Source organism: Cebus imitator, unplaced genomic scaffold (genome assembly GCF_001604975.1).
Source record: "Cebus imitator isolate Cc_AM_T3 unplaced genomic scaffold, Cebus_imitator-1.0 Scaffold465, whole genome shotgun sequence".
Classification (NCBI taxonomy): domain Eukaryota; kingdom Metazoa; phylum Chordata; class Mammalia; order Primates; family Cebidae; genus Cebus; species Cebus imitator.
The window spans coordinates 136,753-156,732 of record NW_016107780.1 but is presented as its reverse complement, the minus strand read 5'-3'; the positions used below and the strand labels follow the sequence as shown (position 1 = coordinate 156,732).

General features: G+C 34.0%; 1 protein-coding gene across 2 annotated transcripts in view; it reads left to right on the top strand.

Moving 5' to 3' along the window:
- NUDCD1 (NudC domain containing 1) overlaps positions 1 to 19,980 on the top strand; it is a 71,083-nt gene that overhangs the window by 6,034 nt on the left and 45,069 nt on the right. For both annotated transcript variants that reach the window (XM_017512228.2, XM_017512230.2), the window contains exons 2-4: positions 5,313 to 5,467; positions 14,038 to 14,223; positions 17,294 to 17,474. In XM_017512228.2, coding sequence (XP_017367717.1) covers positions 5,313 to 5,467; positions 14,038 to 14,223; positions 17,294 to 17,474 — 522 coding nt within the window. The remainder of the gene's footprint in view (positions 1 to 5,312; positions 5,468 to 14,037; positions 14,224 to 17,293; positions 17,475 to 19,980) is intronic.

The window sequence follows — 19,980 nt, the reverse complement described above, 5'->3', positions numbered from 1 at the left end:
TTTCATCTTATTGGTTGTTTCTGGTGGAAAGATAAATCTGGTTCCTATTCTCGCATCTTGGCTGCAAACAAAAGTTGTTCAATGTATATTTTTAAGTGAAAAAATAATTTCTGTAGAATAATAGAGCTAGAAACAATTGAAAAGGGCTAATGAGGATAGTGAGGAAATGGAAGTATAGATGGCTTTTTAACGAAGTTTGAGAAGAACAGGGTAGGGGAGAGCTCTGCTTTAGGGGCCAAGCAGAGAAAAGTAAGCCTTTTTAATTTATTTTGTGAGTGGAGAAGTTTCAGCAAATTTAAGTAGAGAGGAAACACCATTGGAGAGGAGATAACTTCTGGCAGGAAGAACTGAATCATAAGCACCTGTGTGGGAATTAGCCTTGGATGAGAGAAAAAGAACAGGGAAATCAACGCTTAATCTTATGTGCCATACATTAATAGTAAATACATTGCATATTTCGATTGAAGCTTGTCAGTGCTTTTGTACCATTAGTGTTAATAACCTTTGTTATAGATGAGGAAATGAGCAATAAGGTGAGCTAACTTAATCAAGTTATTCATCAGTGGCAAAGCTGACCCTAAAGATCAGGCTTTTTCTAATGATCTTTGTGGTCACTCTGGCCTTTGTCTTTTCTCAGAGCAGGGAGAAGAAAAGCTGGTAAAGAGTTACACTACAGTTAGAGTAAAGGGAGGGAAAAGCCGTGTAACCATTGTATTTACGTAGAGTTGAGTGTAAAACTCCTCTCTACTCTTATGGAGGAAAAGATGGGGAAGATAGCCACGTGAATGTGTTATGGTCAGAGGAATATTGCGTAAAATTTTATGGGAGCAGTGCTCTTAACTCTGCTCCTCCCATGTTCCTTAAGTCTTGCTTTTTAATTCATTACATGGTTGTACTTTTACTTTTTTACATCTTCATATACAAATAGTAAACTCCATAACTAGGTGAAAAGAAGACTTACTGGATTGATTCTAGATAAGTGGTCCATGAAGTGACCTTTGTAAGTTAATGTTCTTTGCTTCTCCTCCCTTTTTAAAAATCATTGTACTTTGCTTATGTAAATATTAGATTGAATCATACTTAATTGGTGTCAAAGAGTTGAATATTGGAATTTCATATGGTTCAAGTAATGGTATATTTTGAGAAGCCAAGAAATAGTAATGAATATTATTGTTAGCACCATTAGTGCAGGAGTCAGGTCTGTTTTATTCACCTGTGTGTGCCTAATACCAACCACAATGTCTGGTACATATACTAGACATTCAGTAAATAATGTATGAATGAAAAACTATAGGCTTTTGAGGCTCCATGAGGCCTTTGTGGTTTTCATATGGAAAACTAGGTTTTGAGGGTCATAGGATTTGGGGCAAATATTAAGGGAGATTTCTTGTCAGGCCCTGGGTTCTTTTTAAAAGACTAAAAGATAAGGATTTTTCAGTAAAGCTCTTTTGTTTTCATAATCAAGATGATTGACATGATCATCATCATGTGATACCTTTTTCTTTCTCATTTGGGGCTAGAGAGGTATCATTTTTCTATGCACTAATAAGACTTTTACAAAATAGCGTGTAATGTGGAGTAGACTCACGTCTGTGTCCTAATAACTTATGTAAATTATCTTGTTGGAATGAAACAATCATGAAGTGTTGTAAGAAGGAAGATGTCTAAAAAGCCTCCATTTTGTTCAGGATAGCCTGGAGGTCTTTCCACAGATACGAAGAAAATGTATTTGTTATATCGTTGTCTAATATTACTGTTTGGGCCCTTATGCTGCCATGCTCGTTTCCTGCAGTATTGCGTTTCATCCACACGGTGGTGCTAGAAAACCAAGAATGGATCATTGTTTTCCTCCTCATCATTAGAGTACATGTTTCTAACTGTTCCTTGTAAAATAAGTTGTGTTATATGTTTCCTCAACCTCTGTCAAATCTATCATAATTAGAATTTTTACCTGTGAAATGTTTCCATGATCTCTCACCGAGATTATTGCAATAGCTTCCGGATCTTCCTGGATTTACCCTGCTTTATTCCTAATTGTTTTCCATATTGTAGTTACATGTACACTTTTATAAACTCAAATCTGAACTTTACTCTCCTGCTTAAAAATTGTTAATGAATTCTTTTAAATTGAGTTTTTCAACAAAAATAAATGACAGGCCGTTCATAATCCAATTCTTGCCCAGTTTTCATTTATTGCAACCTTTCCTGTGTAGTCCCCTTGTTGCTCTGCTTTTCAGCCAGTGTGACCTTCTTTTGGTTCTTTGAACACAAGTTTTTCTTCCTACCTTTTACTGAGTGTCCTTTTGTGTGGTGTAAGTAGAGGAGTGGGTGTGCTTGTACATAGTTACATTTTTTATTTTAAAAATGTTAAATTGATACATAATTATACATATTTATGGGATTTTTTATTATATTTTGATACATACATGCAGTGTGAAATGATCAGAGTATTTAGGGTGTTCATCACCTTCAATATTTACCATTTCTTTGTGTTGGGAACATTTGAAATCTTCTACCTATCTCACCCAACTGTGCTATCAAACATGAGAACTTACTCCTTTTAATCGTATGTTCATACCCATTAAGCAACCTCCCTTCATTCCTCACTCCTATCTTTCCCAGCCTCTGATAATTATCATTCTGCTCTCTACCTCCATGAGATTCACTTTTTTAGCTGCATATATGATGTTTTTCTGTGCCTGGTTTATTTCACTTAATGACTTCAAGTTCCATTTATGTTGCTGCAAATGACAGAATTTTGTTCTTTTCTATGGCTGAAAAGTATTTCCTTGTGTTTATATGGTACGTTTTCTTTATCTGTTCATCCTTTGATGGCCACTTAGATTTCCTCCATGTCTTGGCTTTTGTAAATATGTGCTGAAATAAACTTGGAAGTGTGGGTATTCCTTTGATATACTGACTTTCTTTTGTTTGGATAAATATTCATTTGTGGGAGTGCTGATTGTGGTACAGTAGTTATAGTTTCCATTTTTTGAGAAACCTCCATACTGTTTTCCATAATGGCTGTACTAATTTACATTCCCACTGACAGTTTGTGCATTCCCTTTTCTCCGCATTTTTGCCAGCATTTATTTTTTTTGTATTTTTGGACAATAGCCATTCTAACCAGAGGAAGATGATCTCTCATTGTGATTTCAATTTGCATTTCCTCAATAATTAGTGATGTTGAACATTTTTGTCATATACCTGTTGACTATTTACATACATTCTTTTGAGAAATGTCTATTAAGATCTTTGTCCACTTTATTATAGGACTTTTTTTTTTTTACTTCAACGGCAGAAAAAGTTGTTCATTCCTTATCAGTTGAATAGTTTGCAAATATTTTGTCCCATTCTATAGGTTCTCTTTATTCAGTTGTTTGTTTCCTTTGCTGTGCAGAAGGATTTTGTTTTGTTTTGTTTTTTTAGTTAAATATAATCCCATTGGTCTTTTAGTTTTTCTTGCTTATGCTTTGGAGGTCTTAACCATAAAATCTCTGCACAGGCCTATATTCTGCTGAAGCATTTCTCTTCTGTTTTCTTTTGGTATTTTTATAGTTTTTTAGTTGATTTATGCATATGATGAGAGATAGGAGTCTAATTTTATTCTTCTGCTATGATATCCAGTTTTCACAACACCGCTTGTTGAAGAAGGTATCCTTTTCCCAGTGTATGTTCTTTGCACCTTTGTCAAAAATCAGTTGACTATAAGTACATGAATTTATTTCTGAATTCTCTATTTTGTTCCAGTGGCCTATATGCCTGTTTTTATACCAGTGCTAAGCTGTTTTGGTTATTATTGCTTTGTAGTATATTTTGAAGTCAGATAATGTGATGCTTCCAGATTTGTTCTTTTTGTTATTTGTTCAGTATTACCTTGGCCATTTGGGGTCTTTTGTAATTCCATGCAAATGTTAGGATTGCTTTTTTTCTTCCCATGAAGAATGTTATTGGTATTTTGATAGGGATTGCATTGAATGTATAGGTTGCTTTGAGTAGTATGGTCATTTTAACATTATTAATTTTTCTGATCCATGAGCATGAGATGTCTGTTTGTGTCCTCTTCAATTACTTTCATCAATGTTTTGTAGTTTCCTTGTAGAAGTCTTTCACCTTCTTGGTTAAAATATTTTTTCTTAATTCTTTCTTATCTTTTATATCTTGGCTTAAACCTTGGAAAGCTTTCATTAATCTCCCCAAGTGGAACTCTAACATTATGTGTTCTCATGATGGTGCCCAGTGATTATTCTTTATCACAATTTATATAAAATTTATTTCATAAAAATTATATAAAATTTATATGACTATTTGACTAGTGCCCATTTCCTCACTGTATCATAAGTGCTAATTAGCTAGATTCCATTCTTTGCTCATCACTGTGTCATCAATGCCTATTGAAATTTTATTTATTTTTAGATTTTTATTAGTTGCTATATAAATGAATACAAGTCAGCCAGGAATCAAAGCAGTTATTGGAAATGGGAACAGGTGATCATTTGGGGAAAAGAAGAAAACAGTTGCAATCAGAATACAGTAAAGTGAGTTTTATACTAGGATAGGATATTGGCCTAGCATAATTCACTTATATGTTTCCTGTTGGGGCAGAAATTAATTCAAGGTTATCAGCAGTTCTGAGCTATAAAATTTTCCATCTTCATGGAAGGGCAGTAAGAGTGAGAGGAAGAGATCACATTTGCTAGACTTAAAATAAGAGAAGCAGCTAATGCTTAAGTGAAGAAAACCATATTCTGTTAAGTAGGAGATACTGTTTTGCTCTGTACCGTTGGAAAAGATACAGTATAACATTGGTGAAGCCATTATTTGTGTTTGCATTTATTTATATAACTGTCTAATGAGGTTTTAAAAGTTCATTTCTTAATGTGTATTAAAATGAATAAGATAATAGTATGTAAAAACATTTTTAAAGTATATAAACATTTTATAAATTGTGTTTAATATTTTCCTGAAAGATGGGAAATTTTTCCATCTTAGAATTTCTGTTCTTTTTATTCATAATTATTAGAGGTGCCTAAAAAGAGGGTTATGACATAAAACGCTCTATCTCCTGTGGCCACTGTAGTCTAAGTCTAATAATGGATGTGGGATCATGTCAGTTTTAGCTACTGTTTACCCTATGTTTACCCTATGTATACAGTACCCAGAAATTACCTTTGAATGAATGATACAGTGAATTGTCCTGAAGGCCTTTGTGATCGGCATTCTGTGATTTCTTTGCTTTGTAGGCATTCTACAGAAAGAAACTATCTGAGGCAAAACTATTGATGTTTATGTTTGCTTTTCTTGTATTTCAGCTGTGGCAGAAGTAAAACTTCGAGATGATCAATATACACTGGAACACATGCATGCATTTGGAATGTATAATTACCTGCACTGTGATTCATGGTATCAAGACAGTGTCTACTATATTGATACCCTTGGAAGAATTATGAATTTAACAGTAATGCTGGTAAGAGAAACATATATATGTAATAATAAATATATGTATGCAATATCAAGTAAATTTGATAATTAAATTTCCCTTTGAATCTAATATCCAGAGAAGTGAGGTGCACATACCTGTAGTATATGGAATCCTATCTGCATAGTACTCCATTTCTTATTTCAAATTAATTTTTCTCTTTGTTCCTGCTACTTACACTTACTCACCTCCACTCTCATCATTGGGCAACAACTCTTATGAATTTCATTTATCATTAATCTGATGTAACTATTCATGTTTGCTTTTCCTATGTGAGGTATTGTCCTCAACTATAATGCTGAATTTGTTTTTGTTTTAGTTAATTTTTACTTTATGTATTTTTAACTATTTTAATTGGTACAAACATTTAGGAATGTTTTGTCTATAATGAATTGATTCTATTAGCATTATAAATGTCATTATTTATCTCCAGGCTCTGTGAATAATTTTTGTCTTGAAATCTTTGGTATTAATACAGGTATTTCTGGCTTTTTATGCATTAGTATTTTTCTCCTATCCTTTTTTCAGTTTTTAAAATGTTCTTGTTTTTAAAATAGGTATCATAAAAAGCGTATAGTTGGCTCTTGTTTTTTATTCCATATGACAGCCTCTGTCTTAATTGGAGGGCTTACACTGATACTTCATTTAATTTCATTCCAGGTGGGTTTATATTACCATCTTACTCTTCTTATCTGCCCTGTTTGTTCTTTGTTCCTACTTTTTGGCGGGGAATTAATCACAGTTTTTCTTTTTTAAAAAAAAATTTCCTTGGAACTTGATTTAATTTCTCTTTTGCCTTTTTATTTAAACCTGTTTTTATTTTTTAAATGGTTGATACAGAGATTATAGTGTTCATCCTTGACTTACCACAGTCTGCCTCTAATTAATATTATTTTACTTTAAAAATAATGTGAAAATCTTACAATACTATAATTCCTTTCACTTACCCTCTCACTCTTTGAGCTAATTTTACCATATATTTTATGCCTTCATATTGTTGGAAACTCCACAATACATTGTTAATATATTTGCTTCAAACAGCCAATAATCTGTTAATAGCTTCCTAAGTACTCCCTGTTCCTTACAGCCCTCCTGTGTGTTGCATCTACAGAGTAGTGTAATTTGCATGTTTCACTTGCTAAAATTCTTTTAATATTTTCTTCATGGCAAAATCCATGTTTTTAATATATAATTTTAAAATAGGCAATGTGTCCATGAAATTAAAAAAAAAAAAGTTATTAAAGGTATTTAGTGACATCTCCATAATCCCATCTTTTGTCTGTCCTGTCATCCTCAGTATCCATTATTTTCCCTCCAGTGTCTTTATTGGTTTTGTGTGTCTTTCCAGAGGTGGTAGGTTATTTGTTGTTTTTTGCAAGTATAAACACAAAATGACATATATGCTTAAAATAAACTTTTCATCTTTGCATATACATTTATATGCCAAGTTTTCTCCAACCTTATCTTCCAGCACTTTTTATACTACATTCTAGCTATACTAAACTCTTGCAGTTCCTGAGACATGCCCTGTATCCTATTTCTTCTGGCCCTTTTCTCTTTGATTAACTCTACTTATCTAACTAAAGCCTACTTTTAATTCAGTGTCAGTCTGCTTTGCAGTCTTTACTTAAGTCCTAGGTAACCATTTCATCATTTAGCAAACTTTCCCTGACATGTTACCTCTGTTCCCCGAGGAATATTCACACCGTTGGCTCTCAGATATACACGTGCTATGAACTGCCTCTAGTCTAGAGGTTGCTAATTTGGGCTTTGTGGACCAGACAGTCTCTTGTTGCTCACTTTTGCTGTTGTAGTGTGAAATCAGCCATAGACAGTTCATAAGCACATGAGTGTGGCTGTGTTCCAATTAACTTTTATTTACAAAAACATAAAATAGGCAGGAATTGGCTTGTGGACTATAGTTTTCCAACCTCTGGACTAGGCCATGGGTTCTAGCACCCAGCAGAAGGCTTGATCAATATGTTTGTTGAATGGATAATAGCTCTGTAAAGTTTGTTATTACTGCTGGGAGTTGGCTTGGCATTCTGAATAGGATCTTTCTCCTATTATTTCTAATCCAAGCATAGGTATGAGTTCTGTACTGGCGATGCAGTGTCTATTTATCTCAAATGTTTGGAAAGAAGTTAGACATTTCATGGTAGTGATAAATATTTTCCTCCAGGTGACCCCTAAAACAGATAGTTTTCTTGCTGTATCCCAGGAGATGCAATCTGGCATCTTAAGTGTTAGTTGCTTTTTATTGCTAGCCCCATGTTCTAGTAAGAATTACTGTCTAGGCCCAATGTGTATAAGCCAGCTAAAGTGATACAACGTGCATTTTTATGAGTAGCTATGCTCTGATCTCTCTGATCAAATAGATTTTAATGATCAAATAGATTTTGATTTAGAGTTTTGTGTGTATGTGCATGTAAATTTTTCCTTAGTCCTTTTTCCCTAAATGAATAGGGCATTTGTTGATAGCATTTACTGTACCATAAAATTTGCCAATGAAATTTATCCTACCAATTTTCTAACTCAAGAAGTCAGATGACATTATGGTAGGTCTGAAAGTATTAATTTTTGAAGTACCATCCATATTTATAATTCATTTTACTTTTCCATAGGTATCTGGTGGCACATGTGATGTAACTCTAATACTTGTTGTTAGGGAAGTAGGGTAGTTAGTAGAAAGGAAACTAGAAATTTAAGACAGACTTACCAGGTGAGTTCATTTTTAACGTGTTTATTGAGAACCTACTCCTTGTAGGACACTGATGTATAGGTTGGTGCAAAAATAATCATGGTTTTGCCATTACTTTTAATATGTTCAAATTCTTATATGTGTGCTTACACATACAAGTTCAGGTAACTTACATGTTATACTTTTTAGGTGCTAATATGAGTGTACAGGTAACATTGCATGGTAATATGTAGCTGAGAAAAAGGGTACAGCAGCCTCCATATATCCTTGGCTTCAGTTTCCTCATAGAAAATAAGAATAATGATAAGGTTTTTTAGATGTTAAAACAAGGTGTGTGAAAATGCTTTGAAAAGTGGAAGGCATTATGCAAATATAAAGACGTATTACTGGCATATGCCTTGGGATATCATTTTATGGGAGGCAAACACTGGCTAGTTTTTTTGCACATATTCCTTCTTTGAGAGCAGTATGATAATAAATCATAATGTCAGGTAACTTTTATTAAGTAGAAATTATTACATGTCAAGAACAATTCTAAACAAATGTATGTAATTGTTTAATCCACAGAACAATGGATCCTGTGGATCCTATTACATAGGATATCCTGATATTATCCTGATATACAAGATACTATTATTATCCACATCTTTTATTTGAAGAAACTGAGGCATAGGGTTGTTTGTAACTTTTCTAAATCAAACAGCTGGTAAGCAGCAGAGTCTGGATTTAAACTCATTTATTCCAGAATGCCACAATGCTCTACCAGTTCTTACTACTTGTTAATAGAGACACATATTATATGTTAATAGAGACAGAGTTTCACCCTGTTTCCCAGGCTGGCTAGTTGTGAACCCCTAGGCTGTAGCAGTCTGCCCGCATCAGCCTCCCAAAGTGCTGGAGGATTACAGGCATGAGCAACTGCCCCCGGCCACTATTAGCCTTTTCAGTGCTAGTTCTCTAATCACCTGTTCAGTTTTTTGTGCAGTAATGGGTTTATTTGAAGTATGTTTCTATGGTAATTTTGTAATATGTATTTTTATTAGAGGAAACCATCAGTTTCCTCTTAGATTTCCAAATATACTGCTCTAAAGTTGCATGCATTATGCTCTCAGGATTATTGTTGTCTTTTCTCTCTTTTCTCTTTACTTTCTGTATTTCTTCTCTTTTTACCTAATCAAACTTTAGGAAGGGTGTTAGTTTGTTTTTAAAGAACCATATTTTAGGTTCTTGCAGCTTATTTTCTGCTTAATTTTCTTTGGTTCCCAGACCATATTGTACCTTGGAATAATTGTGGAGTAATTGATCAAAACAAAAACCAATTTCAAGGTACTATTTCCCAAGATTCTGATTCAGTATGTCAGGGTTGGTCATGGACAGGGAACTTGCATTTTTTCAAGCACCTCAGATGGTTTTGCTTGTAATCCAGGGATGACCAAGTAGTAAGAAATTCTGTACCTCAGATGCAGAAGAATACTATACTTATTTCTTGTTATTTTTCTTATCAGCAACAAGTCAGCCTACTCTGAGTTTCTGTCAGGTGCGGGCAGGTAGAGAATGTTGACTACTGACTGGACTATTGGCTTTATATAACAGAAAACAGCTCTTCCAATATCCATTTTGTTGTTTAAAAATTTTTTTTGTTTTCATCAAAGGCACACATGCACAGATCCTAGACAGGCTCCTTTTCTGTGGCTGACATACAAATGATCACCTTTGTTAAACCTGAACTGCTGTAGTCAGAGTGAATGCTATGGTCAAGACTTGAAAGCCAGGGGTTGCTTGCTCTTCATACTTTGGAGCCAGCAGGTGGCAGCAGTTCTACATACTGGTTTATAAAGACGGAATACAATACTTCCAAGAAAGTTTAACTTGTAGGTTTAAGCTCCTTAATTTTAGAGAAATGTCCCTTGGGAAGAAGTGGCTAAGAAAGTAGAAAATGTATTAGGAAAGCTAAACAGTGTTTAAAATTTGGTTCTTTTTTTTCATGATATTATGGCTCATTTTAAAGTAATTTGTTCCATTTCTTAATATTTAGGAAATTATTTCTGTCATATATTTTTTTTTCTATTTACCTGAAAAGCTAATTTGTTTCTGCTACTAAATAAGAGTGTCATCTTGTAGTGGCTCTTTAATTTGTACTTAAAGGTCTAAGGGGCAGTTACTGGATTTCATTTGCAAGAATATACGTGTGAGGCTGCGTCTTGGAGTGACAGGTTATAACTGTTTGTTAGAGAAGCTCAGTTGTATGTCAGTATGCTCATCTCTAGGCCTGAATGTCAGCTCGTTTTTCACAGTTGAGTTAATTACCAGGGGACCACTTACTTAACTATGTAAATGACTAGGGGACCACTTACTTACCTGTGTAAAGACGACGGAAAAGTGTCCTCTTTATTCTTAGAAGGTGTGCTGAAAATCAGTTGACAAAAGGTGGATTAATTTGAGAAAAAGGCATATAAATCTATTTTAACATGCGTACATGGGGGAATCCAGGAAAATGACTACCCAGTAACCCAATGGGGTACAGATACTTATATACCTTTGTTCATACCTTTCTTGTGCTAGATCAGAAGGGGACATGGGGAAATGCAGGATAGAAAATTATTTTTAGGGTGAAATGAATGAATGAGCCTAACGCTCAGACAATGATTAGTTAATACTTTTCTTTGGAAATTGAATGAGATGAAGAGCAGACAGTGTTTTGTGACTAAGTTCATCTGGGCTCTAGGTGGAGTTTTTAATTTTCAGCCTCTTCCTCTGTGATAGAAGTTTAATGTTCTCTGGTTAATGAAATTTCAGGGAAAGCAGTTGTGTTTCTCTTTGGCAGGTCCAGTTTGTAGGCAGATGAAAGAACTTCAAAGAATAGCTTCATTCTTGGGAGAGACAGGAAGGAAGGGGAGACCAGAAAGACTTTGAGGCTGGTTCATGTCGAAGTGCCGTTATTTCAGAGTAACATTTTCTGAGCTGCAATGCCTGATTAACGAAAAAAAAGGGGGGAGGGGCAATTTCTTAGAACTGTATGTTTAATAAAAAAAATAAAGTTAATGGTTACTAATGATGTAAATACTTTCTTTACATCAGAAAAAGATCACTTCCTTTTAAAAGGGCAAAATTTTAACTGTCAGTGTCTAATAATACTAGTAAATGGTATCCCCACTTAATTTTGCTTGATCTTTTTTTTAAACCTGAGTAACCTTTTCTATAAATCTATATGTATTAGAAAAATACTTGGTTAGTTCAAAGAGTCTCTACTTGTAGCTGCAACTAAGAGGGCCCCAAAATCTGTTTACAGATTTTTTTTATAAATATGTATAGTTTATTAATATTTGTTTACTATTTATTTACAATGTCATTTATATATAATATATGGGCATTATAATTTTTATATTACGTCTATATTGACTCAGGAATCAGCATTAAAAATACTGTATAGTAGCCTGAAAAAATACTGTGTACTGCAGGAGCAATCCACTTCCTTCAGAGTGTCTGTGAGTCCTCTCAGTTTTCCTGATTTATTCCTGCAGTCATTCTGGAGGAAAAAATCATGATGCAAGGCTTCACATGCTGCTCTGTCCGTCAGAGTTGGAACCGCAATCTAGCCCTGCCTCTTGTCCGCCATGATCTGCTCATCTCCCTAAACATTTTAAATAATCATGTTTCTTGTTTAGTTTTAAGGGCTTTTTTTATGTTATATATATTAGCCCTGAGTTATATTTGTGACAAATACTTATCTCCCTTTCTCCTGCATGTCTTTTATTTGCATATAGAAAGACTTTTTCCATCCTAAGATTATAAAAATGTTATTATTTTTCTTTTCCTGTAACATATTTAGACAATTGATCTACTGGAATATGGAATATTTTTGTGTGGTATGAGGGAAAGATTAATTTTTCCAAGAAGTTCTCTGGTGTCCCAGTAACATTTGTGGACTAGTCTGTTTTCTTTTTTTCACTAACTAGAAATACCACATCATGTTCTAAAAGACGTGAACTACAGTAAAATTTATCTTGATTGACCTCCACTTAACAGACTGAATGGGTTAATTTATAGTCTCTATTCTCTCTGTGAAACATACTGATGGAAGACAACAGTAAGCTTAATGTTTACTGTTATTAGGCTACTTAGTACAATACTGGCATAATTGTTTCTTGCTTGTGGTTTGAGATCACTGATACTCAGATTTAATCATTCTACAAACTTAATGTGAGCTCTGCTTGCCATTTTATATTTATTATTTAATTTAATATTATATAAAGCAGTAAAATGTGAAAGGGAGGAAAGGTGCTGTTTCAGAGAAAGCTAAATTAGGTGCTTTAGAAAGAAAAAATGGGTGACCAAAAATTTTGTGGCCAAAAAGGACATTGTATATAGTTTACTTAAATTTTATAATATATATATATGTGTGTGTTTGTATACATATATATATACACACACAGATAGATAGATAGATTAGATAGATAGATAGATAGATAGATCTAAGTTCTAAGAGAAGGGAATGAAATACAGATATAAAGGATTACTTTTCTCCTATAGCAAAACTTGAAAAGTTTAGCAACAAAAACAAATTGTTGAATTTGAGTGCAGTTTGGTATATGAGAGGAAGTTTATTTTCGAATTTTAGACCTTTAAAAATGTATTCTCTTGTAAAACTTTTTAATGATGTAACTTTCATAGTCCATTTGTGCTACTGTAACAAAATACCTGAGAATTGGCAATTTATAAAGAACAGAAATTTATTTCTCTGAGTTCTGGAAGCCGAGAAGTCTAAGATCCAGTTACTGGCAGGTTTGGTGTCTGGTAAGAGTTCAGTCTCTGCTTCCAAGATATGCCTTGAACATTGCATTCTTCAAAAAAGAGGCCTAATTAATACATCGTCACATAACAGAAGGCAGAGAGAAGCAAAAGCAACAAACTTTATCTTTCATGCCCTTCTCTAAGGTTACTTAATCCCACTCACCAGTGTGGAGCCCTAATGATCAGAGGCCCTACCTTCTAGGAACATCACTTTGGTGATTAGGTTTTAACCCAACTTTTAGGGAAGACACCACATTCAAACCATAGCAGCAACTTATAGCCTTTACATTGTAACTACATAGACAATAATTAAAATTTTTTAACAAAAACTTAGATTCGTAGTAGGCTAAATGTAGTGTTTTCATACTGCAGACTGGTGTCTCTGTAGTCATTTTGAACATGATGTGGTATATCCAACTAGTGGGTTAAAAATACTTATCTTTAACTTTAAAATTAAGAGAGTGAAACCTAGATTACTGCATTGTATTAATTTTCTGTCATTATACAACAGCTTCAAAACTTAGTGACTCAAAACAGTAACCACTTATATCACATGGTTTCTATGATCAGAAATCAGGGAGTAGTTCAGGTGGGAGGTCTGGCTCAAGATTTTTCATGAGTTTATAGCCAAGATATCAGCCAGGGCTACCATCATCTGAAGCCTTGACTAGGGCTAAAGGATACATTTTTGAAATGATTAACTCATGGAATGTTGATTATTGGCAAGAGCTGTCATTTCCTCCCCATGTGGTTCTGTCCACGGGGCTACCTTAAGCATATTCACGGCGTGGTAGCTAACCTCCCTCAGAATGTGCGATCAAAGAGAGAGAGTGGGGTAGAAGATATAAAGTATTTTATGGCCTAGTTCTAGAAGTCACATACCATCTGTCACATCTACTATATATTTTTGTTAAAAGTGAATCAGTAGGACAGTTCACACTCGAAGAGGAATTAGACTCCAACTCTTAAGAGCAGAGAAACCACCACACTACAGATATTTATTTTGTGTGTGTGGGGATCAATGAAGAGGAAGAGATTCATGTATAATGTTTGATCTTCTTTTTAGGACACTGCCTTAGGAAAACCACGAGAGGTGTTTCGACTTCCTACAGATTTGACAGCATGTGACAATCGCCTCTGTGCATCTGTCCATTTCACATCTTCTACCTGGGTTACCTTGTCAGATGGAACTGGAAGATTGTATGTCATTGGAACAGGTGAACGTGGAAATAGTGCTTCTGAAAAATGGGAGGTGAGGGTTTGTTTAAGACTTATGCAAAGTTCAGAAAGTATATGTAAATTACACCCTACTTATTTTGAAATGACACTTTTCAAGGATAGTTTACATATGATCTGTTGTTTGTTTTGTATATGATGTTTTGGATCTCTTTTTAACTAAATTATAAAATGTGTATTTTTCACAAACATATACATTAACCATTCCTGTTTTGATCTGGAGTCAGTGCAGTTGTCAAGAATTGCATTCATTTTTCAGCAGATATTTTATATATGTAGAGCACTTCACTAAGCATTGACATTGCCTCCTCCTTCTTGAACAAGAGTTGACCAAAAGCTTACATTAGGATGTTTTTCTCCTCTACTGTTATGTTAGATTTCCTGGGATGTTTACATTGGTCAAATTACCAGAATATTCTCTACTTAGAAAAATACATGATATAAATATGTAGTTACATGCCAATCTCCAAGACAACATTTTTACTTTAAAAAAATAGATATGAATTTGATGGATAGGTTAGATTTTAATAGTAATAAATAAGGAATTACTTTCTTTAGAACTACAGTTTTTGAAAGTAGAAGAAAATGATGCCAAGTAGATAATCAAAAAATTTACTGCTTCAGCTCCTTTGAATTACACTAATAAGTATATTGTAATATTGCTACTGTCTGAACCTAAACAGGTAGCCTTTAGTTCTGGATAAATGAAGAGATGTGAGCTCAATATGTTTACATCTTATAAAATAATTTCATCTGACCAACGGATGCCTGCAAAGACCAGGCTTTAATTACTTGAAAAAAACCAGGGAGGTCTTAGAACCAAATGGTTTACCTATTTACTAAGTTTCCCTAAATGGTATACTACCAAATTATAGTATCTTACTATATTTACCAAATATAGTATATAGTATCTTACCAAATTTACCTATCTTACTAAGTTTCCCTAAATGTTATACTACCAAAATACACAGTAAATAACCAGAAGAGCAGTAGCCTATTTTCAAGAGCCTGTTGCATTCACAGGTTCAGATATCCATTGGATACTGTGACAATTTCTGTTCTGGTCTCCAGTAACAACTTTTATTTTTCTGAAAAACAGAAGTAATGTGGTATGTAGCACAGCTACCTGAAACAGTTGGAAGGTATTTTGAGAATGATGGGCAGGAGACATAGGAGTGGGAATTTATCTGGTATTGAGCTGTATGGATTCTGTGGATTTTGAACAGGACATACCTACTTGGCTCACTTTCATCTTAAAAAGAATACCACACATTCCACTGGAAGGAGATTCATACGGGTTTATATTTTTTTGGTTTTGTTTTGTGTATCCCCTTGGCAAGTATTAGGCCTTCAATATCTTTTTAATCGATTAGAAACTTAAATCTACCTTGTGCCTTCTTTAGTGTTCTAAGTAAATAAGCATCCTTCAGAGATGTTTTCAGTTAATAATAGTTTTGACGAGGTACTTGTGAGAGAGGGAGGAGACATGGGCATTAATTTAGGTGGGAGAGATACTGTGGAATATTGGTCGCTTTACAAAACAATTCAGGAGGGTTTTCGGACTTTAGGGGAATTGGCGTAATAGAGAAAAAGCTAAAAGTAGAAGTGATTACAGAGCCTGGTAGGGGGAAAGGAGGCCAAGGGTGGTGGTGGTGATTACTGAAGTTTAAAAAGAAATTACAGGAGACAGCCTGCTTTCCAAATGTGTTGCCTCTAATACCATGGAAGTGCTATATATCTACGATATCACAATTTAGATGCTGGGCTTGTTCAGAAAACTAGAAACTTCAGCCTAACAGTTTTTAAAAGTATGCAGTCTCCTCCTTTGGTTTCTTTCCAGTTCCTTTCACTCATACTAGAAAGAAAGAAAGAAACAATAAACTAGCTACTTGTACCTGCCAAAACTTGTCATTTTCTGTTCTCCCTTTTTTTGTTTCCACTGTTCCCCAAACAAAAGCAAAACCTAGTAAACCAATAAAAACCTTTCTTCATCTGTCATCTCTGTTTTGTGTATTTAAGGAATTTTTTTTCAATTTTTGCTTTTTCTGTTTATGGAAATCTTTAGAATGGATTCTGAAGGCCTACTACTTGAATGGTTTTGGCAGATGTTCAAATACATAGGAAAGTTGATGACATTAAAGCACACTTTTCTTTATAAGATTTCCAAGTAGGAGCAGATATGTGGAGATTTCATGTATTGGGGGTTTTGTTTGTTTGTTTGTTTTTTAAAGAGCTACCTTTTTTTCAGTTAGGCATTTTGTCATCTATCCATATTTTATTTGGAAATCTTGTTTAGGAAGCAGCCTTAAAACCTTCCCTATTTTGTATTTACTCTTAAGAATATAACAGTTGTTGAGATCTTGTTTGTGGCATAAGAAAGAATTTGATAAGATTTTGTGTGTTTTTGTATGATGCTTTTTTGCTTTTGAAAAAACACTTTCAGATTATATTTTAAATAGAGTTTGTTAACTTATTCTTAAATGCTAATAGGTTTCTTTTGTTTTTGAGAAAGTAAATGTTTTGGTGCTTTATTCTTCAGTATTTTTGACTCTTACCTTGGTAAACTTCAAGAGAATAAACAAACAAAAAACAGTAGGAAAAAGGCATGCACACATGCACACTCATATACAATATCCAGAAACTGAGAGGAAGCAAGTAGAAATAAATCATGTAAGAGACAGGATAACAGATTGGAGGAATGAACACTGACCTGCCCTTGCCTCTTCCTTCTGTGTAGTACACTTTTTTCACTTGATAATTTCTTTCTTATAGGAGATTACCTTTTAGTTTGCTTTCTCCTTTAGATGCTGTTTGGATGCCCTGTTTTCTCTGTTTTTAGCCAAGACTACTACTGATCAGTTTTTTTGTTGTTGTTGTACAAATAAATATTTTCTTTAAAGTGTTGTCCTCAAGGAACATTATCTAAATTTGCAGTCTTTATGTAAAGGCCTTTTTAAAAAAAATTTCTTGTAATAAATAGTCTCCAAAATAATTGTTGGAGTGCCAGAATCCTATGTATTCCCTCTATGCTATCTGTGTTCATGTAATTATGTCCACTTTTGTGTGTGTGTCATTTTGTTTTATAGATTATGTTTAATGAAGAACTTGGGAATCCTTTTATCATAATTCACAGTATCTCATTGCTAAATGTTGAAGAACATTCTATAGCTATCCTACTTCTTCGAATAGAGAAAGAGGAATTGGATATGAAAGGAAGTGGTTTCTATGTTTCTCTGGAGTGGGTCACTATTAGTAACAAAAATAAAGGTAAAACAAAATTCTGAAACTCTCTCTATTGGTTGCCATTATTTAGTAGATGTTGAAACGCAAAGCTGTCCCTATAAATGCTGTTTGCTTTTTCTTAGGCATTGTGTTATAATCCTGGCACCTGCCACCACTGGTGGAATGAATATGTATAGATCATTTTTGTTCAGGTATAGTTAATAGAAAAAAATTGCAGTGTGCTTCCACAACCAATTATGCCTTTTGTATTAAAAAAGACATTGTTATATAAGTTTTGAATAATTTAACAGGCATATTTTTAATGTATTAAAAAATATATGCATTTATATGTATAATACACAAAAATTTATATCTAAAACTAAATGTAAATTAATAAATTATAGTATTATTTAAATGTAAATAAATATAAATGCCTACTTGGAAATTAATATCTTTATTAAATTACAAGTATGATTTCTTTTAAATCTAATTGAACTTCATTATTTGTTTCTACATTTAGGAAAACTGTTACTTTTTCTCACCTGATATATTCCCATGTTTAGAAAGGTCCTAAACCTTGGTCTGTTTGAAGCTGTCTGTCAAGCTTCTAACTTGACATTAAAAATTACAATCTTGGCCGGGCATAGTGGCTTACGCCTGTAATCCCAGCACTTTGGGAGGCTGAGGCAGGTGGATCATGAGGTCAGGAGTTCAAGCCCAGCCTGGCCAAGATAGCGAAACCCCATCTCTACTAAAAATACAAAAATTAGCCAGGTGTGGTGGCAGGTGCCTGTAGTTCCAGCTGCCAGGAGGCTGAGGCAGAGAATTGCTTGACCCTGGGAGGTGGAGGTTGCAGTGAGCCTGAGATCATGCCACTACACACCAGCCTGGGCGACAGAGCAAGACTCCGTCTCAAAAAAAAAAAAAAAAAGAAAAGAAATTACAATCTCATGAATTAATTAGGACTTCTTTAATGGTATTAAGAATTCTCTTTGCCTTTGCTTAGTTCCTACTGACTCATCGAGTGTTTTCTTTTTAATTGTAGTTGAGTACTGAGAGTGCTTGTTTCCATAATGACTCTATGCTCTTTTTCTCAGTAGTTTTTATTAAGCTGACCTATTTATGAATAAGTTAACGTAAGTTCGCTTATCATTCTTCTCTATAGAAATTTCTTCACCGTAGCTGCTAGTTTGCAATTCAATAAAGACTATTAGTATTTGATTCCTGAGAGTTCTCCCTTTTATTCTAAAGCAAACTATCTATCTATACATCTATCTATCTGTCTATCTATCTGTCTATCATCTATCTAATAGATATCTCAAAATCATTTATAAAGAAACTGAATAAGTTTGCTAGATTTGTTCTTTGAAGAATTCAGTATAATTTATTAGTTCTTTTTGGTGTTGTAGTTTCATCTCTGGAGGAACACAGTAACTTTAAACTTTAGATTAGATATTAGAAAACTTTTTTGAAGTCCCAATTGGTAACCATAAGATCTGTGTCATAACTATCCGACAATGCTGATACAGTGCAAAAGCAGCCATAGACAATATATAAATGAATGAGCATCATTGTGTTCCAGTCATACTTTACCTGTGGACATTGAAATTGAAATTTGAATTTTATATATTTTATACATTTTTGACATATTTAAATATTACTCTAAAATAACATTTTAGAGGTCAAAGCAGGAGGATCACTTAAACCCAGGAGTTTGAGACCCGTCTGGACAACATAGTGAGCCCCTGTCTTTACAAAAAAATTAGCTGGGCATGGTGGGATGCACCTATAATCCCAGCTACTCGGGAGGCTGAGGTGGGAGGATTACTTGAGCCTGGGAGTTTGAGGCTGCAGTAAGCTGTGATCATGCCACTGCATTCTACCTCGGGCAACAGAGTAAGACCCTGTCTCAAACAAAAAAAAAAGAAAAAGAAAATTTACATTTAATTTTAACCTAGCATTTTTTATGAGTATTTAACCATGGAATCCAGTTTTTGAGACCTTCCTTTTCTTTTCTGTCCCATGCATGTTGGAAAAGGCCACCCTATAAATAATGTAATGTCTATGTTTGGATCTTTAAAGCCAAGTAGGACTCTTGCCCCTGCACGTATCTGTAGAGGAGTATAGGAGTTTTGTTCATTTATTAAATTACAAACCTGTTCTGAATGTGTGAATTAAATGTGTGAATGTAGGTGGGGATTTTGAGTGAAAACAATGACATTTTAGAACAGATGATACTACTATGTATAACTCATAATACTATGACATTGAGTTGTGATTTTTGACTACTCAGTATGAAGCCTATAAGTACAACCCACTTTTAATAGAGTAACAGCTAGGTAAAGGTATGGGGTCAGCTAAAATATTTGAGAACATTTTAAAGCAAAAAATTACTGTCTTTATAGGAAAATATAATTTGTCAGAAACTTTTGGAATACAGTTAATTGTTTATATCTTAGAGTTAAAAGTGGCACTAATTTATGTTTAATTATAAGCATATAGATAAATGAGTTCATTAAAAAAATCATTTCTGCTATAAATGTATTTCAGT